This window comes from Archocentrus centrarchus, chromosome 2, assembly GCF_007364275.1.
Source record: "Archocentrus centrarchus isolate MPI-CPG fArcCen1 chromosome 2, fArcCen1, whole genome shotgun sequence".
NCBI classification, from domain to species: Eukaryota; Metazoa; Chordata; class Actinopteri; order Cichliformes; family Cichlidae; genus Archocentrus; species Archocentrus centrarchus.
The window spans coordinates 10,490,350-10,518,143 of NC_044347.1; the positions used below are offsets into that span (position 1 = coordinate 10,490,350).

The following is a 27,794-nucleotide window of genomic DNA, read 5'->3' on the forward strand; positions in this document are numbered from 1 at the left end:
TGAGTTTTTGTGCATGAAGAGCTGCTTATCATTGTGGAAAATTGCCTTGTATGCAAAGAGCAAAGCAAAAATATTTCATACTCTGACAGATGGAAGCCTTTTTTGACATTTGTTATGATGCAAAATGCAAGCAGAAAAAAACTCAGTCATACCAGTAAAAGCTAATTAATATCACTGCTTGTATTGTCTTTTAAACTCAGTTGTTTTGGTTTGCTTTTTAACAATTTAGGCAATTATGTAGAATTTAAAGTTGCTGAATTAGCTGTTTGCAATTCCTGTTTGCCGTGTTCCCATAGAAAACTATTACTGGATCACTTTATGCTGAAGGAAACTCTAAAACTGTATCATGATGTTTCATCTCTGTGAGATCAGATTAGATGCTTTTGAGAAAGGGTTCTTTTTTCTGTCTGTTGTCTGGAGCAATATCGAGGCTGTCTTATCAGAACTTTTAGCCTATGTTTAATAAAACTCATATGTCCGTGCTTGAATGACAGCTATCAGTATCCCTGGACCACCGGGACCTCCCGGAGCTCCTGGACTCCCTGGTCTCTCCTCTGGAGTGAGTAAAACTTTCAGTCAGTCAGATGTTTTCCTTGTTATCTGTCATGAACTATTAAAAAATAACACAATGTTGGGTGTTCATATTAAATATGACCAAAGTTTTTATAATAAAATAAATGTTTAAATGTAATTCTTGTGAGTCAATTGTCAGGCTACAGACTGCTCTAAATATTAGGCACTTTTATAAAAAGCTGGTTTCTTTAAACTGTGTATATGCACAGCACACCTATTAGTTACAGGCAGAACAGCTCAAAAGCCCTTGGTGCTCCCCATGAACAGGACTCTAGAAGTTGGCCAGTCAGAAGAAAGCAAGTTTTTTAGGGAAGGACAGAAGCTAAAACAGTTTGTTTACAACAGAGGCCTTAGGAGTTGAGTAATGAGTTATAGGTCATGGCACAGATTCAAAAAATTGACATGACGCCATCACACGGTTGCTGCAGATTTGTTTGCTGCACATCCATGATGTGGATTTCCCATTCCACCACATGCCAAAGGTGCTCTGTTGGACTGAGATCTGGTGACTGTGGAAGTCATTTGAGTACAGAGTTCAAGAAACCAATTTGAGACAATTTCAGGTTTGTGACATAGTGCATGATCCTGTCGGAAGCAGCCATCAGCAGATGGGCACTCTGTGGTCATGAAGGGATGGACAGCAACAATACACAGGGAGGCTGTAGATGCTCAGTTGAGCATCTCAGCTGAGAACCTGAGTTGGTACTAAGGGGCCAAAATGTGACAAAAAAAAAAAAAAAAATCCCCCACATTATTACAACCAGCCTGATCTGTTGATACAAGGCAGGAAGGATCCATGCTTTTATAATGGCTACGCCAGTATAAAATACCATAAAGTACCATCTTAATGTGGAAGCAAACATTGAGACTTATCAGACCAGGCCATGTTTTTCTTCTGTTGTCCAGTTTTGGTGCCAGTGTGAATTGTAGCCTGGGTTTTCTGATCTCAGCTGACAGAGTGGCACTTGGTGTGGTCTTCTGCTGCTGTAGAGGATGCTTTTCTGCATACCTTGGTTGAAATGAGTGTTAGTTTGAGTTACTGCTGGCTTCCTATCATCTCAAAGCAGTCTGGATAGTCTCCTCTCTGACAGCAACTACAAGGCATTTTCTCGCAGGGGAACTGCTGCTCACTGGATATTTTCTTTTTTCAGACCTTTCTCTGTAAACCCTAAAGACGGATGGGTGGGAAAATTCTGGCAGATCAGTAATTTCTGAAATACTCAGATCAGCCCATCTGGCACCACCAACCATGCCATATCCAGTCACTTAACTCATGATGACTTGCTGAAGTTCAAACTAAGCATCAGAATGAGGAAGTCATCTTGACTATGTCTACATAGCTATATGCCATGTGATTGGCTGATTTGTTAGCAAGCAGTTGAACTGGTGGCTCTAAGTAAAATAAGGATTTTTAAAAAAAACTGTGAATCTGAAAACTCCTTGAGCAGAGTATAAAAATAGAACATAGAGCTAAAAATTTGCATAAAGTGCCCTTTCAATGATTAATGGATTTCTTAGAATAATATGTTAAAAGCCTCAAATATTAACCTTAAATGTAGTAAATGGGAATTCAAGTTACACACAGAAATACACATTTTAGCTTCACAGTAATCCACATTGTGTTTTGTTTTTTGTAGGTGACAGTGTTGAGGTCTTATGAAACCATGACGGCTACAGCTAGAAGACAACCTGAGGGCTCTCTGGTGTACCTTCTAGACCAAACAGATCTCTACCTACGAGTCCGAGACGGAGTTCGTCAAGTCCAGGTGAAACATTTAACTTCATAGACCAGCAACAACGATGCAAAAATACTTCATATACATAAAGTTTTAACATTTAATTTTTTTTTTTCCAGCTTGGGAGTTACATTGCTTTCCCCACGGAGGATGTGAGTGTAATTTTCTTTTTTTTAAATTTCTGCTTCAGATATATAGCCAGTCAGGTTTTAACACACAATTTGTTTTTAGGGCAATGAGGTTGCTGCTGTGGAGCCTCCACCAGTGGTCCCTTATTCCCCAGACCACCATTCCAACACTGGCACCAACACTGGCTACTTCAACAAGCCACCTGAGAGTCCGGCCCAACCCCATGCACAGCCTGACTATCAACCATCTTACCTCGATCCCCGATACCACCCTGATTTGCGGTATCAGCCAGAACCCCAGTATCCAGAACAAACAGATCCCAGGTTTCCAAGTTATACAGACCGGCTAAACCAACCTGACGAAAGGCATTATGCTGTGGACTCTCGATACCCGGTCACTACTCCACGAAGACCACCCCCACCTCGACCCCAGCTTCCGGTCCACTATCACACTTCTGGGTCAGCGGTAAGACAAACCACTTGGCTCATCTAAAACTCCAGCTGGTGTCATCGTAAGAATACATTTTACTTCTGGGCATTTCCCCACAGCTCCACCTGATCGCCCTGAACAGCCCTCAGACTGGCTCCATGCGGGGCATCCGCGGTGCAGACTTCCTGTGCTTCACCCAGGCTCAGGCTATTGGGATGAAAGGAACCTTCCGGGCCTTCCTGTCCTCCAAACTCCAGGATCTCCACAGCATTGTCCGCAAGACCGACAGGCACAGTTTGCCGATCGTCAACCTGAAGGTAGCTGAACTAATTTTTTATCCAATGATGAGAAGATTGACCCAATCTTACACGACCTCTGCATGAGTTTTACTGTTCTCATACAGTGCATATAATAGATGGACATAACCACAGTGACGCCACCTATTCTTTGGCGCCATGATTTTACCTTTGTGGTTGTAGCCACCTTGGTTTGTAGCGCCAGAAGGAACCATATTTAGATGGGAAGGTGGAGTTTAATCATTATTATAGAATAATAAAATACTATAATTTAGCTCAATAAAATTGGAGCTCAGACCTTTTGAACCCATGATGTTTGTCGAGTAAAATTATTGAATCAGTGTGGGCTCATTTTGACTGAGAGCAGAACAAAAGGCAGAAACATCCAAAGAAGAGCTTTGAATATTCTTCAAGAAGCCTGGAGAACTATTCCTGAAGACTACTTAAAGAAATGAGAAGAAAGCTGCCTCAGAGAGTTCAGACTTTGCTGAAGAATAAAGGTGGTCACACCAAATATTGACTTTCAAATACATCAGAATTGTACAAACTGTTTTTGCCTTATTAACTGTATTTCCATGTATGTTTGCACATTTCAATAAATCACTATTTTTTACTATTTTTACTAGTGATCACTGATAACTTAGCTCTCCACCCTGTTGTACAAATACAGTAAATACTGCCTTCAAAAAAACAAAAATGCAGACTCTGAAGCTTGAAAGAGTGGCACTGTGGTGGGTGCTTCCATCTTTTTCATACAGTCTATTGAACTGACTCACGGTTGAAGCCACCCTCAAATATTCAGCCTTGGTGTTTGCCACTTCTTTGCTGGTTGGATAAGTTCCCACATTAAAAGAACAGGGTTTTAGCTGATTGTATTGTCTTTCTCAGGACGAGGTTCTGTTTGACAGCTGGGACGCCATCTTCAGTGACGGCAGAATGAAGGACAACGTGTCGATCTATTCATTTGATGGCAAGGATGTTCTTCACGACAGCACATGGTGAGGCTCAGAGCCATACAAATCGGAGTATTACAACATCTTTGCGTATTAGTTTGAGGTAACATTTTACTTTTTCTTCACAGGCCAGAGAAGATGGTCTGGCACGGGTCAACCAGCAGAGGTGAGCGGCACGTCGACAGCTTCTGTGAGACGTGGCGTGTGGGCGACCGGGCGCTGACCGGCATGGTGTCGCCGCTGCAGAGCGGCGGTCTGCTGCAGCAGAGCTCCAGCAGCTGCTCGAGCTTGAACATCGTGTTGTGCATCGAGAACAGCGCCGGTCACGCCAAAAGATAGATGCACACACTTTGACAATGTTTTACACACACCCACACACACTCACTGATCTGCCTTTGTACTGTAAATATGAATTTTTCAAAGAATAATTAGTTTATGTATGTTAACCCGTACTTTATGGTGCTACACAGGATTACCCACGCAAGTTAAGCTCAGGTGACCGACTGTAACTCAATCTATGACAGCCATATTGGTGCAGCTTCATTGCCATTTATTTAATGTTTAAAAGTTTTTAGCTAGCAGTCACTGTAATGAACATAAGCATGCTTGGTTTTAGCAGTTTGTGCACCACAAAAGGAGGAGGTTGATAAATGTTCCAGTAATTAAAAGAGACAGGAATACTAAACAGAGTTCCTCGTTGGTCAGTTTTGAGAAAGAATTCTGCTCTGTGGCTGTAACAGAATAAAGTCCGTATCTGGTCTTATTCTGAAAGGACAAGCTGCTGTTAAAGTGCCATTTTTATCTCGGCTGTTTTGAAGGAAAGGTTGAAGTATTGTCATGACCTTGGTGTTGGTGGCAGGAGCAGCGGTGGTGGCATCTGCTCCACAAAAACTTTAATGTTGGCCACAGCTCCAGAACAATGTGACCTAGGATGTTTAAATTACAACAATAGATGCATACTGTTCAAGCTAGACCCCCCCATTACAAATCCAAAGCAGCCAAGCATGGGCGCTTTCTCAGCAGTGTTAAATCCTGTGACCCGCTCATCTATGTGACACAACAGCAGAGAAAACACCACAAGGAGAGGGGATATTCTGTACCACTAGAAATGATGTCTGAACCACTGCAGTGTTGATTTTTGTGTCTCTGGGCTGAAAGCAGTATAAAAATGCTCTTAATAATATTTCTTGTGCCTTTAACTCCACAGCTAGATTTTTTTATATTGAGTGGAAAATGTATATTGGACAAAAAAATCTGATCATATTAATGTAATATTCAGAGTCCAAGTGCAAACTAAGCATTAAGCTTTTGTATGTGAAATGTATGTTTTTAGCTTCTTTACACTGATTTTACCTGTAATCCACTCGCTTTCATTCGCTTCAAGGGAAGATGTTTTCAAATTGTATTTTTAGCCATAACAAAGGGATATTTATTTTTTCTGAATTCTGCTTCTTCTGCTTCGCCTATAATGTGTGACGCGAGTCCGGTAAATGTGCAAAGTAAGAATGAGTTTGTTTGCGCTCATAGGAAGCAAACAAATGAAATTGTGTTCATACATCTGACGAGGATTCAGCCATAAATGTGTTGTGCACTGTTGCTGTTTTTCTTTTTGTTTTGTTTGCTCATTCTCCAGAGGAGAGGATTCAGCCCCTTCATTTGCTAACAGAGGTGTAACAAATGCAGTGAGATGTGTATTAATTTTTGTGTCTTCTGTCATGTGAGTGTCACAGTGAAATGCTGTGTCTCTTTAAATAAACTTGTGTGAAAAATGTGCGTGAAGCTCTCAGCTGCTGTTGTCTGACACTGATGGTCCTTCTGTATGAAGACAAGAACAAAAAAAGGTGGAAAATCCAGAATAGAAATGCATCTATAGGCAGTTTATAGATGCATGGAGCATGTTTTGACATTATGATGATTTAGATTTATACTTAAAGACACAAAGATCATTTACTTAAAAAGTCCTTAAGCCAGCTGTCTTCTGATTGGATGCCCCTCCCTAACTTAAAGCACATAGGTGTGGTTTCTGTCTGTGAGATAACCATATTAGGGACAGCTGTTCTCTGTGACATCATGCAGAGCCAGGAGTAGAATAAAAGCATTTAGAGCAGTCTAAAGTCCACTTGAACAGCGTTCTCTTGTGGAAAGTTGTGTTTAATGACATGACCATTAAACAGAACACAAGGGTTCTGTGAGTATGCAAGGTTTTTTTTTTTTTTCCATGAGTCCCCTCAGCAGGGTAACAGTGAGTACAACTTGTATTTGGCATCCTTATCTGTGGCGCTGCAGCTCAAGAGGAGTGGCTCATGATCACACGTCAGTGTGTAAACTGTTCCGGGAAAACATTCGCAGGACGTGACAAGCTCTGAAAAATTCCCAGACAAGGATTGAGCTGAGTTTCAGACCAAAAGGAAAATTCAGTCAAGACAGTCATTCTAAACAGTTTATGGTCAAAGACGAGGCTCAATCCACGCCAGACAAACTGAGCCTGAGCGTTTTACTCAGGATGACGCATCACTGATCAGCAGAGGATCTGTGAATACAGGTGTGTTGGACCTTAAAATGAATGAAAAAGGTCACTTTATGGATTTTTGTATTCAGTTTGTTTATGATCAAGTTTCAGGGCTAAACATCTTTTGAGCTCTGAGAATTAAAAATAAGTATGCCTGTTTTATATTTAATGTTTTTGTATGAAGATGTCTATAAAAAAGCCCTGCTCAGAGTAAAATGTCTTTAGTTAAAGGAACTTAAATCCATCATCAGAAAGGTGAGCAAAACTGTGCAAGTGCGTCAACTGCAAACATGGGAAACGCCTAAGAAAGAGGAAGCTCCTCAGGTTGCAGCAGGATTGCCAAATACAGCCTGTAATTTTAGTCATTAAGCAACATAAAAAAATGCAGAAGCAAAATCCCAGGAATCATTTTTATAAAGAAGCCGTGGTGCTCATCATTTCTGTGTGGTCGTCTCATTTAAGGCTCATATTTAACCAAGGTAAGAGGTCCATTTTAACACCATCACACGCTTTATTTGTTCAGTGTGTCAGTTTTTTTGTTTCTCCAGTCAACTTTAACTTTGTGACTCAACCTCAGGCTCTGCAGGTCTCTGTGTGTGTTTATGTGCAGCTTAATGGAAACACACCGGCACGCTCTAAACTTACACAAAATGTTTTGCCTTTATTTTTAACACATGATTAATTGTTGTGGGTCAATAATGTTTCTGAATCAGACTGCCTGCAAGAAAAAACCCAGGGAGCCTTAGCTTTATTTTCACTTTGTCACACCTGGGCGTGATAGTGGGATTTGCACACAGGTGTGGACTGATTCTCCAAATCTCTCTGTTCTTCTAGCGGTTGAGTTTCTCACTGAAGTTGGGAGTTTAGTGGCACTTCAGTGCAGCATGAAAAGGTAATGTAGCTTTGTTTTCTCTCCTTGAAATGTGTTTAAGCAGTGTAGCGTTTCCTTTCCGTTACAGGCGGGACAGCCCGCACACAGCTGCTTTTTCAAATATTACACGAGTTAAGAAGGTATTAAAAAACATCATCATTACATTATCATGCCTGTCACTGAAGTTGACTTTAATTAGTTTTTACAATATTGTAAGCCTCTTTTAAACCTCTTACAAGACAGTCATTTCTGACTTAACTGCATGCTTGCTTTTAATATTTGGTTTTAATTAGTTTTGGGGAGTATTATTAGAGCAAAAAACATTTTTTGTTCTCCATACCTGTAATATAGATTGAACCAATCCTTTGTCTTGTATAACATGAGGTTTTACACCCACCCATTAGTATTAATAATACAGAAAAGAAGATCAGGGGTTGGACATGCCTGGAAAAAATGTTAGGTTTAAAACTAATTTGGATGCTTTTGTTTATGAATGACTTGATTCATTTTTGCCTCTCTGGTTCTCTTTAATTTGTTAAACTAAAATGTTTTAAGAATGAGGAGCCACAAAAATGGTAAAAGAAGAAGCAGCTTTATTCTCATTGTACAAGAAATACAACAAAACCCGGGAACTCCCTTCTGTAATGTCTTCCACCTCTGGAGCAGTAAATATATGACATAAAATAAGGAAAAGCTTACCAGGTCTACTTTATGTTTCCACACTGAAGCATCAGAAATTATGATTCAGTCAGATAACTCTAATGATTTATTCTGAAGTTGTTTTAATTTTTGTTCATTTTTTTAAACAGTTTTCCATTTTATTTCAAAACTTATTTATTATTATTGCTGTATTTTGGCATTTCCTGTCAGGGTCCCTGGGTCTAGGACCCAGGACTGTTGCTTTATGGGTTATTTGGGGGTCCCTTTTGAGGGATTGCATTAGTTTCCTTGTTTCCTCAGTCTCATTAGTGTGTGTCGGCCCACCTGTTCACCTGTTTGACTTTAGTTTGTTATTATTTTTGAGTACACTCCAGCAATAAAGCTGTTGATCGTCCATGATCCTGCACTGGGGTCCAAACGCTGCCTGCCACACAGCAGAGCCTTGACATTTCCACTCTTGCTTTTTGCTTCTTTTTTAAAATTAATAATTTACTATGTGCACTGAGTTCAAATATCAGATTTTCATCTGACAGCCAGAATGAACTGCATCTCCTCTCCTCTACAGACACAGATGGAAAATACTGATAAGTTGATACGGATCGTATTTCCTCCGTATCAGCTGTTAAGTTCAACAGGAAATACCTGTTGAACTTAACAACATGCTTCTAGACCGTGATCCTCACTTTCATTTTTAGACTTACTCTGTATGCTGGGTGTGTTTTGTGTAAAGATTTGAGCTCTGCTATGGATCTTCCTGAAGAGCTAAATGAGGGAATCCTGCCCTCTGAAAACACTCTACCGGAGAAACTTTGTGGGCCCGATGAAGCTCAGGGGTAAGTTGTTACTACATGTGATCCATCCAGCATTTTACATATTGACACATTCGTCCTTTTCTGGAGTTTGGCTGCAGCCATTTCCATGTGAAGACTTTTCAGTTTTTACAGAGCAAACAACTTTTATTTCCAAGAGGCAAGAAAGGCCTAGAAAAGGTTAATGAGCACTTAAAGCCCTGTTTACTACAAGTTTCGTCCACCCAATCACACACACATTCATGCAAGCACTTTTTTCTATTCCTAAGTGTCTTGTCAAATAGTCACACATGGACTAATGTTGCGTTGGCAGGAATAATAGTCTTTTGGCTGCTCTTTTTCTGTCAGGTCTGAGGCAGGGTGGCCTGACTGTCCTCCACCCAGCTCTGTTTCAGTGATGAGTGACCACTCAAAGGAGCCGCCTCTCGCTTTTAACAGACAGCAGTCTTCTGATATAGAGTTAGTCCACATTTTACTACTGCATTAGTAAAGTTGTTTTCAGGCAGGAATAATAATCATAACATTTTTATTTACTGTCTGTCAGGTCTGAGGAGGAGCATCCTGACTCTCCTCCACCCAGCTCTGTTTCAGTGATGAGTGACCACTCAAAGGAGCCGCCTCTCGCTTTTAAAAGACAACAATCTTCTGACACAGAGTGAGTTAACATGCAGCTATACTGCTTTTTTTTTTTTTTTTTTTTTTTAAAAAACATCTGTCCTGTCTCCCTCCCCTCCCCTCCAACCAGATGACTGCCCCTCCCTGAGCCTGGTTCTGCTGGAGGTTTCTTCCTGTTAAAAGGGAGTTTTTCCTTCCCACTGTCACCGAGTGCTGCTCATAGGGCCTTGTTTTGATTGCTGGGTTTTCTTTGTATTACTAGAAGGTCTTTACCTTACAGTGCAAAGTGCCTTGAGGTGACTGTTGTGATTTGGTGCTATATAAATAAAATTGAATTGAAGTGAAACTTCATTCTAAGTCACTTAATAGAGCAAGGGGTGTGTTAGTGTAATGGTTCAGTCTGACATGTTTTTACCTCATTAGTCTTCCTTTTATTCACTCTCAGATCTGAAGAGATTTGTCATCTACTAATCAGGACTTCAGTGTTTCCTCCAGCCTAACAGTGTGTCTTTAGGCAATATGCTGAACCCTAGAAACTGTTAAAGTATGTGTATGTTAATGAACTCTATGTACATTGAAAATGCTGGAGTATGTGCCAGTGGTTCAACATGAGCTTTGAGTTCTTGATAAGAAATGCACCATATTATTTACCATTATTTGATCAATATATAATTGGTGTAATCAAGATGCTGCATTTTTTGAGGCGTGTTGCTGCCATCATATTCAAACTGATCCTACTGCTTTCTTAAAATTATAAATGTTCTAAGTTTAAACCTTTATGATTTTTTTTTTTTTTTGATGTTCTATTGTGACATGAAATTTGGAAATCACTGCATCCTGTTTTTGTTTGCATCTTACATCGTGTCCCAACTTTTTTGGAATTCAGGTGGCAAATGAGTGATTCTGAAATGGCTGCAGATGCAGACATGAGTGTGTGATGGTCAGTCTTTGTGTTAGGATTATGAGAGCTGGAATAGTCTCCAGTTCCCCTGTGAACGTAAGCTGGATAAAAAGTTTTTTTTGTTTTTTTATGAACAACATGTTGTTTTGACATGGAAAGCCAGTGTTATTGATACCAACAGGGGTCTCCAGACCTGATTAGTACTAATGGTGATTAAGACAAATATTGTTAGTAGCAAAATAACTTAAAAAATTATGATTTAGACTGTTTTTCTGACACTTGTGAATTATTGAATCAGTTGAGCCTCTTGTTTCCTTTAAATAATTGAATTAAAATAATTAATAGAAAATCCTGTAGAACAGAAAGTTGTATCAAAACAGGTATTTTTCACAGTCTGGATGTTTCATTTTTCTCCACAGACTACAGCAGGAGATGTCAGAGGTTCATGGTGGTGCATCTTTTGTGGAGCATCAAACAGACATGCAATCCATATTTAAGGTATATTTATCTCAATGTGCACTGAACACAGTTACAATACTTAAATTTTTTTTCACCAAGTGTACACTGGAACTTCTCGTATAATTTTCCAGTTGCTTGAGGAGAGCATTTTCATGTTCATGAAAGACGAGCTGATGAGGATGCAAAGGGTTTTAAAATCAGAGTGTCTGGATGAAGAAATGAACACTGGAGCAGATGAGGGGATGAGGAGCAGCAGAGAGGCATTTCTGAAAATTGCACTGCACTTCCTGAGGAGAATAAAGCAAGAGGAGATGGCTGACACTCTGCAGAGCAGTAAGAATATTTTTACAGCTGTACTGTAAATTAAAGAGAGATGTAGAGATGGGGACAATGAGGAAAAGGAAATATTTACAGTTTAAAGCTGCTATAATGATTAGATTTCTCAAGGAATGTCTTCATATACTCCATGTTGAGCATGACATTTTTTCATAGGATTCTAGATAACTGGAGTTCTTTTTGCAACTAGAGAAACTGTCCCCTCCTGCAGTGATGTTTATCTCTTATCTAGAGCCTATGGTTTTACTTCTTAAACTTGTGACATCAGCTACTATCTAATATTCAAATCTGGACTTGTTTGAGATAGGTTTTTGTGTTGTTTTTGTGTGTGTTTGTATAGAATCACCTGTGATGTGTCAGCATAAACTTAAGTCCAGTTTAAAAAGGAAGTTCCAGTGTTTGTTTGAGGGGGCTGCAAAAACACAAAGCCCAACCTTTCTGAATGAGATCTACACAGAGCTCTACATCACTGAAGGAGGGACTGGAGAGGTCAGCAATGAACACGAGGTCAGACAGATTGAAACCACTGCGAGAAAACCAGTCAGACCAGAAAGAACAATCACATGTGAGGACATTTTTAAAGCTTCACCTGGAAGAGATGAACCAATCAGAACAGTGCTGACAAAGGGAGTGGCTGGCATTGGGAAAACAGTCTTAACACAGAAGTTCACTCTGGACTGGGCTGAAGACAAAGCCAACCAGGACATCCAGTTCATGTTTCCTTTCACTTTCAGAGAGCTGAATCTGCTGAAGGCCTCAAAGTTCAGCTTGGTGAAACTCATTCATCAATTCTTTCCTGAAACCAAAGAAGCAGGAATCTGCTGGTTTGAAGACTTCCAGGTTGTGCTCATCTTTGATGGTCTGGATGAGTGTCGACTTCCTCTGGACTTCTACAACACTGAGATCCTGACTGATGTTACAGAGTCCACCTCAGTGGATGTGCTGCTAACAAACCTCATCAGGGGGAACCTGCTTCCATCCACTCGCCTCTGGATAACCACACGACCTGCAGCAGCCAATCAGATCCCTCCTCAGTGTGTTGACATGGTGACAGAGGTCAGAGGATTCACTGACCCACAAAAGGAGGAGTACTTCAGGAAGAGATTTGGAGAAGAGCAAGAAGCCAGCAGGATCATCTCCCACATCAAGACTTCACGAAGCCTCCACATCATGTGCCACATCCCAGTCTTCTGCTGGATCACTGCTACAGTTCTGGAGGATGTGCTGAAAACCAGAGCAGGAGGAGAGCTGCCCAAGACCCTCACTGAGATGTACATCCACTTCCTGGTGGTTCAAGCCAAACTGTGGAGTGTCAAGTATCACCTTGGAGCTGAGACAGATCCACACTGGAATCCAGGGAGCAGGGAGATGGTTTTGTCTTTGGGAAAATTGGCATTTGAGCAGCTGCAGAAAGGCAACCTGATATTCTATGAATCAGACCTGACAGAGTGTGGCATCGACGTCAGAGTGGCCTCAGTGTACTCAGGGGTGTTCACACAGATCTTTAAAGAGGAGAGAGGGCTGCACCAGGAGGTGGTGTTCTGCTTCGTCCATCTGAGCGTTCAGGAGTTTCTGGCTGCTCTTTATGTCTTTCTGACTTTGACAAACTCTGGTGTGAACCTGCTTCAGCCTAAAACCCGATGGTTGAATTTATTCAGGGACAAATCTAAGCTATCATACCTTTTCCAGAGTGCTGTGGAAATGGCTGTACAGAGTCCAAATGGGCACCTGGATTTGTTTCTCCGCTTCCTCCTGGGCCTTTCCCTGCCAACGAACTTGACACTGCTTGGTGGGCTGATGACTCACACAGGGAATATCTTGCATGCCAATCAGGAAACAATTGAGTATATAAAGACCGTGGTCAAGAGGAATCTGACTGCAGAGAGAAGCATCAACCTGTTTCACTGTCTGAATGAGCTGAATGACCGTTCACTGATAGAGGAGATCCAGCAGTACCTGAACTCAGGAAGCCTTTCCACAGATAAACTGTCTCCTGCTCAGTGGTCAGCTCTGGTCTTCATCTTATTGTCGTCAGAAGAAGATCTGGATGTGTTTAACCTGAAGAAATACTCTGCTTCTGATGAAGGTCTTCTGAGGCTGCTGCCAGTGGTCAAAGCCTCCAATAAGTCTCTGTAAGTTTAGACAGAAATGTAATTCATAAATAAAATGGTTAGCTGAGTGTAGTACCCCAATTAGTTTCATTAGCCTGGTCTTGTAAATGTAGGCAATCTTTAATGTTCCTATGTAAATTACATTGGACTCTTCTGTATAATGTAATTTAGTCCCATATATTAATTGGTACTTAAAACACCTGTCATTAAAATATGTCTGCGGTACTAATGTAGTTATTTAATTATTGCAGTTTTAATTAACATTGTTCTCTTTTGTATGAAAAATGAACTTAGGTTGAATGGCTGTAATCTGACAGAGAGAAGCTGCGAAGGTTTGGCCTCAGTTCTCAGCTCTCAGTCTTCCAGTCTGAGAGACATTAATCTGATGAACAACAACCTGCAGGACTCAGGACTGAAGGTTCTGTCTTCTGGACTGAAGGATCCACAGTGCAGACTGGAAAAGCTGAGGTTTGATCATCACTTATAACCAGATATCTGAAGGGCAATAATATCCTGATAGTACCAATGTTCACCCTTGGTTCTGTTGAAACATGAAAATTGAACAGAAATGTTAAATGTCTAAAATACAACATGTTTCTATTGATCTTGTTAACAGTTTGAACCAAAACAGTCTCACAGAGAAATGCTGTCAAGAGCTATCGTCAGTTCTCAGCACCTCTCATCTGAGAGAGCTGGACTTGAGTTACAATGATCTGCAGGACTTGGGACTGAAGCAGCTCTCTGCTGGACTGAAAAGTCCAAACTGTAGACTGGAAACACTGAGGTCAGGATATTATATTTCACACAGGGACTATGAATTACTTTTGTGATATTTAAAATAATTCTGTTAAGTACTGTTCACTGAAATTCTTCTTCAGCCTGATTGGCTGTAATCTTTCAGAGAAAAGTCACAATGCACTGTCTTCAATTCTCACCTCTACTCTGAGGGAGCTCGACCTGAGTGTCAACAACCTGCAGGATTCAGGAGTGATGATATTCTCTCAACAGGAAAATCAACATTGCAGACTGGAAACTCTCAGGTTGGATCACATTAAGACTTCTTGATTTAATATTCTGGACACCCAGGGATTCTTTTCATTCTCTTTGTTTAAAACGATCTTAAAAAATCTTGCATGTGTGTGTTTGTTTTTTTTATTTAAAGGTTTTCTTTCTAATTATAAGTTAGAGGTTTTACAATATTTTCAATATTTCCTTATCTCAGTCATAGAAAAAGAGAAGTAGAGTCTGCACATCAGGAGTAGTTCCAAAGCAACTTTCGTGGAGATCACCACACTTTTTCTGATTGTTTTTAGTCCTGCACCCCGTACTTTACCTTCTTGTATTGTATGCGTCCCTTTTTCAATCTTATCTCAAAGCCAGGTGTACTTTTTCCCATTTTGTTCTACAACATAAATTACATACATAAATACCCCTGTGGTTGATTCTATAGCTTTTAAGTATCCCAGAGAAGGTGTTTGCTAGCAAGTGGTAAATAAGAGTTCAGAAATTCTTATTCATATTCAACATCACACCAAACACAGGAGCTTAGTGGTAATAATGTTTAAGCCATGCAACTGTGGTGGTGCAGTTAACTGATGGCTTAAACATTATTACCACTAAGATGCACTAAGTTAGCATTTTATTTCTTGTGATTGCATTTAGAAATGAAAAATCATAAAAGCACTGTCTGTTTTTTTTTTGTTTTTTTGTTTTTTTATTTTATTTTATATATTTTTCTGAACAAAATGTGAGAGTAGTAAAGTTTCAGTCTGTCCCGTAATTGTTTGCATTACAGTATAAACACTTAAAACCTCACAACGTTTTTTCATATTTCATCAGGCTGATTCGAACTGGACTCACAGAGAAATGCTGTCAAGAGATGTCATCGGCTTTATGCACAAGGTCTTCTAGTCTGAGACTGCTCGACCTGAGTGACAATGACCTGCAGGACTCAGGAGTAAAACTGCTCTGTGAAGGACTCACACATCCACACTGTCCAGTTGAAATTCTCAGGTGAGGTCAAGAGGTTTTTTTGGCTAATGTAATTCTGTAGCTGTGACACTAAATGCTTTCATATGAGTTTTAATTACAAACAATTTTTCATAGGTAAAACTTTTCTCACACAGAAGAAGCTGGTTAGAATAATTTAGTACAAAGATCTGAATGTATGGCAAATGATTAGCTAAAGGCAAATACATTTGCCTACCAGCACCCTGAAGATCACCAATAAACACATTCTGTATCTTGCACACAATTTTATGAAGACTCGAGTGTGAGTGTGTATTTCAGTCAGTGTGGTGCTCAAGGTGGTATTAAGCAAGAGTAAAGTAAGGCCTTGTTTCAACTTGTGTTGCACAGATATCACCTCAACACAGGGACATTGTGAAAAAACAGCAACATGACTGTTGTTTTTGCACATTCTGTTGATAATTTGAGTTTATTTTAGCATGTTTTAAACTATTTTTAAACAAGGCTTTCTACAAAAGGACCATTTAAATATTTTGTGTAAAATACTCTCAAGTATTGCACACTTCAAAACAGTTTTCCCTTTTTGTTAGGCTGAATCAAACCAACCTCACAGAGAAATGCTGCCTCGAAATCTCAACAGTGCTCAGCTCCCAGTCCTCCAGTCTGAGAAATCTGGACCTCAGTAACAATGATCTGCAGGATTCAGGAGTGACATTTCTCTCTGTTGGACTGGGAAGTCCGCATTGCATGCTGGAAACTCTCAGGTCAGGATTCAACAGCAGTTTTTGGCCTGTGGCTCCAATGAAGTCTCTCTGTTATTTCTTTCTAACTGTCTTACATTCACAAACATATATTCTCTGTATACCTTGGGTTTGTGTTATTTATTACATTTTAATTTTAGCATATTTCATGTTAATTTGTTTTGTTTTAGGGTTTTTTGGTGCACATAAATTCTGTGCTGGTGCACCTCAGTGCTGCACCAGTGCAACTGATGTAAAAACTGATGTAAAAAGTTGTCTTTGAAAACTTTGTAAACTCATTATCATTTTCTAATTTCAGCTGCCATGGTATATAACTGATTATTACTATAATTAATACTACAAATGTTGGATGCATTTATTATATCACTAAGATCATATGGGTTTTTTTTTTTTTTTTTAATCCAAAATGGACATTAAGTTTACTGATTCAATTTCTTCAGGCTGAGTGGCTGCAAATTATCAGAAAGAGCTTGTGAAGTTCTGAGGTCTGCTACTCTGAGAGAGTTGGACCTGAGTGAGAACAGCCTGCATGATTCAGGAGCCAAGCTTTTGTCAGCTATGCTGACGAGCCCACACTGCAGACTGGAAACTCTTAGGTGAGGTCACATTTTTACATTAAAACTTGAGAAAATTGCACAATTGGATTAATTTTTTGTTCACTTTATTGATTTGTTTTTATATTTATGTATATTATAGTTTACAATTTCATGGTATGTGAAATGTGGGCAGCAGCATGACAGAAATTATAAATTTAATTTTTTTTTCAGGTTGAATCAAACGAGTCTCACAGAGAAATGTGGTCAAGATGTTTCGCTGGTTCTCAGCTCAAAGTCTTGTAGTCTGAGACACCTGGATTTGAGCAATAATGATCTGCAAGATTCAGGTGTAAAACTGATCTCTGATGGACTGAGGAGTCCACACTGTAGACTGGTAAAATTCAGGTATGCAACTATCCTGTCTGTACTGACTTATACATAACTGGACCAGGAACAGCGCCAGAGCACAAAGACAAGAACCCAACAACTTTGTACAAGTAATGAATTAATAAATCAGTCGGTGCTTAAACAATGGGAAACCTGCACAGGCTACAAATTAAAGAATTAAAAAAAAAAATAAATAAAATAAAACTTCATGAACTATGCATAAATACAACCTGTGCGTAGTGTGATCAAAGAGAAATGTAGCCTCAGTTATGAAAGTGTAAACATATCTGTTATAGGTAGCATAGCGTAAAAAGCAGGAGAGATTTTCTCATGATGGACATGAACTCACCACACACTGGGACAGCTGGAGATTCTGAGTGCAGAATCTTCTCAACAATTTCTGTTTGTTTAGCAAATTTTTGAGTGAGATAATACTTTTGAAACTAGTGGCTCAATCTAAGGAGTGACCCCTGCTGTGTTCCAAAGAGACCTGAGGGGTACTTCCCAGAGTCAAGCATATAATTTTTGCACAGTCCTTACCATGACAGTTAGAATAGAATGCCTTTATTGTCATTATACAGGATGTACAATGAGATTGGACGGCCACTCGTGTTCAGTGCCATGCAATAGAAAGTCAAACTTTCTAAAATAAAAATATAATAATCTAAAAATAAATAGAAAATAAAACACTATGTATAAAATATACAGAAAATGTATAAATATGCAGAAAATAAAATGATTAAAAATACAGAAAATAAGTGTATAAAAATATATACATTGTAAAAAATAAGTGTATACATATAATACTGAAGATGGAGAGTATTGCACTTTGTGAATGAATATTGGATATTACACAATATAGGAGTGACAGATATTCAGTATGAATAATATAATATTGCACAGAGATGTGGGTATTGCACATTTAGAGTGGGTGAGTGTGTGAGTTCAGGGTGGTGATTGCTTTGGCGAAGAAAATGTTCTTGAGTCTGTTTGTTCTGGCTTTGATGCAAGTTTAGATTGTCGGGCTGTTCGATCACAGCAGATGGCTGTACTTCTCTGGCCTCAGCTCTGAGGTCCAACCCCTCCTATCTGAAAGAGCTGGACCTCAGTTACAACCATCCAGGAGAGTCAGGGGTGAAGCTACTGTCTGCAGGACTGAAGGATCCACACTGGACACTGGAAGCTCTCAGGTATGATGTACAGAGAAGTTTTACACTGCAGGAAAACTAAGGGACTCCACTCTGGTCTTACTTTGTTTTTCTCTTCCAGTGAGGACCATGGTGGTCTTCAGAGGCTGAAATCTGGTCTGAGGAAGTGTAAGTAACCTGGTATTTAATGGAGCTGTAACATGGAATTTCTGGTTTAAATGAAAACCTTCAGACCTGCAGCTACATTTCTCACCTTTTCCTCTCCATCAGATGCATGTGAACTAACACTGGACCCAAACACAGCCCACAAAAACGTTGTCCTGTCTGACAACAACAGAAAGGTCAGGCTGTCACCAGAGAAGCAGCCGTATCCTGAACACCCGGACAGATTCGACTGGTGCTACCAGCTGCTGTGCACAACCGGTCTGACTGGCCGGTGTTACTGGGAGGTGGATAGGGAAAGAGGGGTCGATATTGGAGTGACTTACGGAAGCGTCAGAAGGAGGGGGGCTCGAGATGGCAGCAGACTTGGATGGAATGAGAAGTCGTGGAATTTGGAGTTCACTGATACATGCATCTATGCCTGGCACAATAACATTAGAACAGCTCTTCTTGCTCCTCCGTCACTTGGCTCTCACAGAGTAGGAGTGTATCTGGACTGGACTGCCGGCACTCTGGCTTTCTACACAGTGTTGCCGGACTCACTAATTCACCTGTACACCTTCTGTGGTGCTTTCACTGAACCCCTTTACCCTGGGTTTGGCATCTTATCACTAGATTCATTTGTGTCACTGTGTTAGATACTCAACCCTTCAAAAATTGCCTCTTCTCTCTTGATTAAAACATTAATTAAAACCCACATCTTATAGGTCTCAGTAATGATCATATTTTATTGTGAAAAAGAAATTCTGGACAATATTTCATAAATGTTAAAAAAGAGACACATGAGGGTGTAGAAAGTTAGAATATGATAAAGAAAATGCACCTGTATGCAGTTTTAGTATTTTAATGTCAAAATGCCAAAAATTGATTCTTTTCCTGTTAATTTTAGTTAAATATTTTCACAAGAAATTTGTCTCTGAATTCAAAAAGTGTATCTATACTCAGCTTAGTATGCTGCCTATATCACATTTATCAAATTTTTAAAAACATTTTTAATTTATGTGGTGCTGGTGGGGATTTCTGATTCATAAAGGTTGCTGGTCCAAAGGTCCAAACTGTTCACTGGAAAATCTCAAGTCAGATCAAGTTGTAATTCATTTTTAAGGATTTCAATGGGATCCATTTATTTAAATTCCCTCTCTCATAGTATGTAATACACACAGATAAGAACTCACACACAGAAGTCTAAATATGATATATTCTGTTATTTTTTTCTACAGCACTGCTGTTGTTTATCAGGCTCTGTGGCCTACTACACAGGACGTAAGCGACTGGGTGTTGGTACGAACTCTGTTTCCAACAAAACCCAGTTCTCTTTTCTTAAGCACTTATGGAATTCAGAATCACATGGTGGCTGAGGCCCATCCCAGGTGACCTTGGTCAAGAGGCTGTGTACACCCTGAAAAAAAATCAAGTCTATTACAGGGCTAACACAGAGAGAATGACAATAATTCAGACTCATATTTGCAACTGTAACCAATTTAGAATCATCAGTTATCCCATGTAAGTTTTCCATCATAGTTATCCCACATATGGGAGGAAGCTGGAGTACCAGAAGACAACTGGTGCAGGAATAAGGGGGACATGCACACAAAGAGTTGGTTGTAGTACTGATTCAACTTCTTTACTCAAGTAAAAGTGAAAAAGTACAGGCTCTAAAATGTACTCAAAGTAAGAAATTAAAATGTAGCTCTTTGGAGGACGTTTCTGCCAGCTAGTTTTGTGCAAAGCTAACTGAGCCTGCTATATTAATGTAAAAATAAAACATTATTACACGAGAATACAAAATTAATTTCAATCTATCATGAGCAAAGAAAAAAAAAAGAACTTTTAAAACTTTTGTTTGCGGTTACCTACATTGTAGAGGGTGACTCTGCCTTACCTAAACAGGTACAGTCAGGGGTTACAGTGGGGTTCAGCAGGTGGGGAACCCTAAGACTGGTTATAGTGGCTCAGTGTGGGGTAAAAAAATCACAGCTCACAATTTCTATTGTGAGCTCCAGTAGATTTGCTTTGTGTACAGGCTGTGATCAGCTGCTGCTCCGTTTGGATTTACACAACTGAATTCAACAAGATGTAACCCCGTATTTCACGAGCTATCTTGGCTGATTTCCACCCCAGTTGGTACAAAGAATGAATTCAGTGAATGAATCTAAGCGTCATCAGCTTAAATGAAATGAATCTCTGATATAATTGATGCAACCTACCAATCATCATGAACACCACAGCTGCTGTGCACCAGTCCAGCACACAGCTTTACTGTAAATTCACAACATTACATAAAACTAACCTGTTTATCCTGCAGTAAACTGCAGTATTTTGAATAACACAGTCTACCTCAGTTTGTATTGCAAGATGTTTGAAAAAAAAATCTGTAGGTTGTTTGTAATGATCTCCTCCTTTTGTCATTCTCAAACCTTCTGCAGCAGATAAACTGTATTAGTGTTGTGTGCTTTGTACATTTCTCCACACCTCCACAGAGTGGACCGCGTGTGGTTATGGAACAATACAGTTAGTGCATAAATGATTGTCCATTTAGTTTTAGATAATACTGCAATCATTTTGACATGTTTGTTTTTCCAGTGTTTATATGAACGTTTCAGCATAGTTAGGTCTCAGTTTATGTTCATGCATTTGTATTTCAACTTTGTTCATCATAAATTTAAATGTAGTTTTGTTCCTATTTCTAAATACGGGATCATTTGTTTTGCTATAATTAAGCAATAATTGATTCATTTTAATTTGTTTCTTTAAAGGTTAGTCATTACAAGTATTGACCATATTTCTCTCATCAGTTTAAAGTTATCAGCAGTTTATTCAATAACTCACTGCACCTGATCACCAAATAAACTTGATTTCACAATAAAACCAAAAATCCTCGTCAGTGAAAGTAGATGGAGTGATGGTGAGCATCTTCTGTCATTGGTGCCTAACAAAGGATCTGCTAATTCAACTCAATCACATAATATAATTCTAATGTAACTGAAACATGATGTTGTTTGTAAGTGCTCGATAAATCTATTTTATTGCTCGTTTTATTGTTCAAACAAAATACATTATGACTAAAAAAGACCAAAGTGAAATTTGATTAAATATCTATGAGCAATTTAGAATTTGAAGTTTCATTTTTGTCCAGTTTAAACAAACACACACACACACACACACACACACACACACACACACACACACACACACACACACACTTCACACAGTTCATGAGAACCTTTCAGGCTTGTATGCCCAGCCTGCTTCTCTTCATGCAACCATGACTGCATCCGCTCACATGGAAAGAGGTCTTTTGTGAAGTTACACTTTTGAGCCTCTGAAAAACGTGAGACTCTGTTTAAATATGGTTATAACTCCTAAACAATTAGTGAAATACTTTTATTCAACACCTTGAATTAAAGCTGAAATGTGCACTTGATTTAGAATCCACGGTGGTGGTGTACAAGTACAAAATGACAAAAAAGAAGGTATCAATGTTCATGAAAATGTCTCTAAGTGCTTAAAATCTACTGCTTCATTCTTTTTCCATTGCAAACTTTATCCAAAAATAAGGAGAGACGATTGAGTTCAGAGTATTTTGGCGTCTATATATGAGTTGACAAACTTTTGGGAGTATATTTGGCTGACTTTGCTCCCTGTTGCGATACACAACAGCAACATTTCAATGGAAAGAAGTAGAGGAATCTACAAACCCATCAGGGTATGAGAGAGATTTGTTTGTACTGCATTTAAACCATTTAAAGAGGTTGATGTTTTTTTAAAAGCTAACAAACTGGGAATCAAATGAACTAATGATGCGTAACTTCTTCTTCCTTTGAAGGCTCTGGGAGTCTAAACAGGAGGATTTGAGGAAACAGAGGCCAAACCTCTTCTGAAACTGGGACTAGAAAGCTGATGACACTTGTATTGATTTGTAGATTTTTCTCACTATGTTGAACACAAATGAGACGTTAGAGCTCATGTCAAATTTTCCATCTTGAGCTCCATGAATGCTGCATCACCAGCAGAGCCATTCATAGAGGCGATACAGCTGATCTTGTTTCTGCTAACATTGCATTCATTATTTTATCAGACAAGATCCCCAACACCACCTGAAATGCAGCCCTGCACCTTAACAGAGCCGTAGAGGCTGGAGACACTCTTGTACCTCTCTGCTGACCTCCTCTGAACATTCTGATGATGACTGAAGCTGAAAATTTCAAATCTGTATTCATCACTGAATAAGACCTGTTGTTTCCAAATTTCAGCACAACTGAGATCTAAATCAGAGAGAGAGAGACATTATTTTAGTAGTTATACACTATTTTAAGTTTTTTTAAACCCTCCCCACACACTTATACGCCAAATATATACATTACTGTACAACACGTACTACGCATGTGAAGAACGAGTACCGCAAAAACCTGCAAAACAGCGAGTCCGCGAAAAGCGAACCGCGACGTATCGAGAGATTACTGTATTCATAGTGTGTCCTGTGTTCATATTTTTTGATACAAAGTGTAACAGTGATCAGTGAGAATATCCCATGATATTCTAAATAAAGTCTGAAATTATTCTGAGACAGCCAACAACAAGTCGGACTTTATGAAAGTTACATATTTGCAAAAATCTGTAACATCCAATAACAGCACCAGTAAGGGTTAAACACAGTATCCCTAAATATAGAAAATCCACACAGAGAATGTCTCTCAAAGTCCATTAAAAAATTGACATTAATACATGAATACTTCCCCCATATCTTCCTGTAGTGCATTGCAGTTACATTGAAAATGTATTAAGGCTCAAAGTTACGCACAGTAAGGCATGACAAGGCTGCTATAGATGGCAGGTGGGTTCTGACATATACGCGGTTGCAGCTGATAGCTGCCTTGTGTCTGTGTCACTGAACTGGACCTCTCGACAGTGCTTGTGGTATTACAAACTCACCTGTGATATTTGTTTTGCATACTTGAGTTATTGTTTGAATATTAATATGTTATGCTATCTCTCTGGTGATGGCGCCACCATAGAATCTCACTGTAGAATGTTATGGTTTGATTTTGTTCTTACTATAATTCTGGTAGAATTATCGGTCTGGTATTTTGAAAGGAGTAAAGAATCACATCAAAAGAGATTCATTCCATCAAAGACACAAAGAGAGGATTTCACCGCCTTTGATCTGAAAAGGTATAAGTAGGCTCGTCAGCCAGATTTAGTGATCGCGAATCTCAGACGGCAGAAACAGAGAGCAAGACGGTTAAAAACGTAAAGCAAACAGCAGAAGCTAAAACTATTTTACGACTTTATCATTTAATATGTCAGCCACACAAAAGAAAACTTGCAGAAACATGCAGATGCATGAAAATGCTGAAAAGGAAGCTGCAAAGAAGGAGTTGGAGGAGCTCCAGAGACAACACGAGGAGGAGAGAAGAAGATTCGAGGAGGTAAAGAGAGAAACTGTGTTAGTCCTGAAGATACTGAAAGAAGAGAAGAAAAACCTACAGAAGGCAAAGAACTCAGTTGAAACGTTAGAGCTTCAAGAAGAAATTGCAGAGCTGAAAGTAAAAAGGGCAAACATAGAACTGATGGAAGGCAAGAAAAAACTGCAAGAGAAGAGAGAAGAAATAGAAAAGGCCAACAAGGAACTGAAGGACACAAGTAAGGAAGCTGAGAACGTAATGAAGAGACTGCGGGAGGCTCAGAAGGCTCTGGATAAGGAGAAGAAAAAGCTGCAAGAGACAAAAAATAAATCTGAAAATGCAAAGAAAGAGTTCCAGGAGGTCCAAGCAGCATTAGAGGAGGAGAAAAGGGCAATAATAGAAATGAGGATGGAATCTGAAAAATCACCAAAGGAATTGTTGGAGGTTCAGACATCCCTGAAAGAGGAGAAAAAAGCTCTGGAAGAAGCAAAGATGGAAACTGAAAGCTTAAAAAAGGAAGCTGACAGTTCAAAGAGGGAATTGTTGGAGGTCCAAAGAGAAATGGAAGAGGAGAAGAAGGCAATGCTGGAGGCCAAGAAAGCAACTGAAGTTGCTAAAATTCAGTGTGAAAATGTTACAGTGGAAGCCGAGATGGCAACACTGAAACTTGAAACTATAAAGATGGAATTGTTGGAGCTCCAAAGAGAAATGGAAGAGGAGAAGAAGGCAATGCTTGAGGCCAAGAAAGCAACTGAAGTTGCTAAAATTCAATGTGAAAATGTTACAGTGGAAGCCGAGATGGCAACACTGAAACTTGAAAATATAAAGCTGGAATCGTTGGAGGTCCAGAAGTCCTTGAAAGAGGAGAAAAGAGCTCTGCAAGAATCAGAGATGGAAACTGAAAGCGTAAGAAAGGAAGCTGACAGTTCAAAGAAGGAATTGTTGGAGGTCCAAAGAGAAATGGAAGAGGAGAAGAAGGCAATACTGGAGGCCAAGAAAGCAACTGAAGTTGCTAAAATTCAATGCGAAAATGTTACAGTGGAAGCCGAGATGGCAACACTGAAACTTGAAAATGCAAAGCTGGAATTGTTGGAGGTCCAAAGAGCGCTGGAGGAGGCAAGAAGCCAAGAAGCAGAAGGGCCTGATGCTGTGGTGACAGAGTGTGAAGATGCGCACAAACAGGAGGAAGTAAAAAAGGTGCTGAAAAAGAAGAAAAAATCAAAGATGAGCCGCATTTTCAGCTGGTTCAGCTGCATCAAAGGGGCTCAGGAGGAGGATGACTAACTTCACTCCTGGCATTAGTTTCCTCTTTCTCCCTCCCCTCTCTACTTTTTCTTCATCTTCTTCACCCAACAACTTCCAATCCATTTCCTCTGTCTCCCTCATCCTCATCCACCCTTTTCTCTCCTCCCTCCTCCTCTTTCACCCTTACTCCTCTCCCCGTTGCTTGTGTTGGAATTTTGCTGTTTTATCAATAAAACCAAAAAAAAAAAAAAATTAATGTGAATGTGTCAGTGTGATAGAAAATTCAGATCAGCAAACTTAGACTGACAATCAGTCTCTCGTTCAGATTTTATGCTCACAGAGAAAAAAGGTATCAAACAATTTCATCAGGATTTCATCATTTATTAAGAGCAAAGGTGCAATTTTAATTTTAAATGGAACTTGATGTAGTTATTCAGTTATTTCACAATTCATATGTCATCACATAAAGCACACCTGTGCATTCATTGAATATTGTCAGTACAGCAACACAATTCACACACTAGTCAAGAGGAAGTAAGAGTCACAGTATCGTCCTAGTTTATGTCAGTTTGTGATTTCAAAGGCAGTTCTAGTGCAAATGAAAAGAGAAGCAGCACACCAAAACATTTAGCAATAAAATACATGTGGCAATGCAGGGAAGTTATAATTCAGCATGCAGCTCCTCATCCTCCCTGTCTTTGTCAGTCGTGGTTTTCATCATCAAATTCACCACAACTGTGTCCACTGGAAGCAGGGCACAAGGGGCTGCTTTAACAGCCAGTGATTGGCTATTGGCTTCATTTAAAACCTCTGAAAGGATGCTTTTGAAACCAGACACAGTACTGAGAACATGCAGAGCAGGTCTGTCTGTATAGATATTATTATTATTTTATATATACAAACATTGTGGCACCACAAACGCTTAAATACATTTCCATTACCACACTCCCAATGTCCAGCTCTCTTGTACAAGCACGCGTGTGTGTGATTGTGTTCTTGGTGTGTTTCCATTCAGTACGGCTTGTACGTTGGTGCCAAGTTAAAATGAATATATCACAATAACTTATTGTCATTACATAGTGTGAGAGGTGTAAAGCAAAGCCACATGAGATCATTTGTTTTTCTTTAATAAAAATGCCCAACAAAACCAGTAGAACACAATGGAATCTGTTTCTATCTGAGGAAATCTGTGGCATAGTGACATATAGTAAAATATGTCAGTATCTTACCAGCGGCTGACAGCTGGAAATCTTGCAAAAGTGAAATGAAAGTAGTTGATTGCCATGCTAGTGTTTAGGAATATTCTAGGAATATTTTAGAAATTCCTGTTGTGCTCTTAAAAAAACAAACTCTACTTCAATAACCTTTATTTAATTCCAGACCATTTTTCAAAACCTGCGTTTTAAAGAGTTTTACAGCACAAAATAAAGAAGCCTCCAAGTCATAAAATGCAGTGATGGAAAAGAGCACTTTATTTCTAAAGCACTTTTAAAAGCAATAACAGGGCTGACCAAAGTGCTGCACAACAACACCAAACATGAAGGACAAACACAGGCCTGAGGATAAAACACAAACTCAAAGTGTGTCTTCACTCCCCCAGCTTATCACACCTCATCAAACTGTGATTTGCAGTGAAGGTTCCACAAAGTGGTGTCAGTGGAGAGTGGGCAGGCAGGTGACTTCTCCAGGTGAGTGATGGTGAAAGAGAGCCAGCTTTGGTTGGCAGATAAGTCCTTCCTTTAGGGGAACAATGAGGGAATCTTTCCACTTGCAAGGTACAATTATTGCATCAACTAACATTAACACTGACACAGACACATTGCTGAGAGTGCCAATCACACAATCAGTGGTTCAATGAATTCTGCTTTCAGAGACATTTGCCAACTGTGGCCACAAGATGGCAGTGATGTAAAGGATGGAAAGAAACAGGCATGAGAGAAGCTTTATGACAGAAGTCTGTTTGAGATAAAAGGACAGAGATTCCTTTATTTTGCTATGTTTTAATGAATGCTTGTTTTTTAGATTTCACTACAAAAGCACTGCTTGCCTTGCTTCCTGTGAAGCACTGGGTGACTTTGTACATGCAGCTTTCATGTCTATGTGAACAGGAATGTTCAGGCTTTTTACCCATTATTTTACACAGTGCTTCAAAATGTTATGGTTCCTGGATTTAGTCATGTTTCTCAGTTTGGGGATTTTGGGATTACATTTTTGGCTCCTGTTATTCTCATGGTGAGCTTCAGTCTTGTGATCTTTGGTCATTACTGGTTTCACTGAGCATCAAAATGAGGCTGAGGGCAAAAGTGAGTCAGTCTGCTCAGACCCCCATGTTAAACTGCTAAAGAAAACAGCATAAACAAGCACTGTGAAAGCCTTCATAGAACCATTTGGATAATGCTAATGTTCATAGTTATGAGAGTGCATACCTTTTTCAAAACAACAACCACGTGTTTCTAACCAAACATAGATTTTAACTTCTTGTGTCTGCACCACTGAAAACAGAGAACAAATACACTGAAGCCACAGTAATATTAAACATACCGCAGTGCTAGTAATGAAAGACAACATTGTGGGTCAACTCTAGTCAATTACAACAACTGTGATCCTAATTTAAGGACCAAGGTACCACCTAGAAAAACCATGAAAGATCTCAGTCCTCATTAAGATCATGGTAACTGGTGGTGACATAAATTCAATATGTCAATATTCAATATGGGTATGGCCGAGTGGTACGTGGCCATACCCATCGTAGTCTTCAGCTGCCTTACATCGTTAGGTGGAGCTGTTGGCTTCCT

At 39.5% G+C, this 27,794-nt stretch overlaps 2 protein-coding genes across 8 annotated transcripts in view; both read left to right on the forward strand.

The window, feature by feature from the left end:
• The window catches only part of LOC115795138 (collagen alpha-1(XVIII) chain-like), a 54,872-nt gene extending 48,995 nt beyond the window's left edge, over positions 1-5,877 (forward strand). For all 7 annotated transcript variants that reach the window (XM_030750980.1, XM_030750945.1, XM_030750961.1 and 4 more), the window contains 7 exons: positions 495-559; positions 2,211-2,339; positions 2,429-2,461; positions 2,541-2,903; positions 2,987-3,184; positions 4,052-4,161; positions 4,245-5,877. In XM_030750980.1, the coding sequence (XP_030606840.1) occupies positions 495-559; positions 2,211-2,339; positions 2,429-2,461; positions 2,541-2,903; positions 2,987-3,184; positions 4,052-4,161; positions 4,245-4,455 (1,109 nt within the window). In that variant the 3' untranslated portion in view covers positions 4,456-5,877. The remainder of the gene's footprint in view (positions 1-494; positions 560-2,210; positions 2,340-2,428; positions 2,462-2,540; positions 2,904-2,986; positions 3,185-4,051; positions 4,162-4,244) is intronic.
• A 623-nt stretch (positions 5,878-6,500) lies between these two features.
• Positions 6,501-21,302, forward strand: LOC115795190 (NACHT, LRR and PYD domains-containing protein 3-like). The gene is made up of 18 exons (XM_030751003.1): positions 6,501-6,658; positions 7,460-7,517; positions 8,887-8,989; positions 9,314-9,424; positions 9,510-9,620; positions 10,901-10,979; positions 11,072-11,273; positions 11,617-13,408; positions 13,682-13,855; positions 14,004-14,171; positions 14,266-14,427; positions 15,227-15,400; positions 15,946-16,119; positions 16,557-16,712; positions 16,884-17,057; positions 18,056-18,229; positions 18,309-18,355; positions 18,458-21,302. Exons 3-18 carry the CDS (start codon positions 8,901-8,903, stop codon positions 18,985-18,987), a joined length of 4,317 nt encoding a protein of 1,438 aa, XP_030606863.1. The 5' UTR covers positions 6,501-6,658; positions 7,460-7,517; positions 8,887-8,900; the 3' UTR covers positions 18,988-21,302.
• Positions 21,303-27,794: the final 6,492 nt, after the last annotated feature.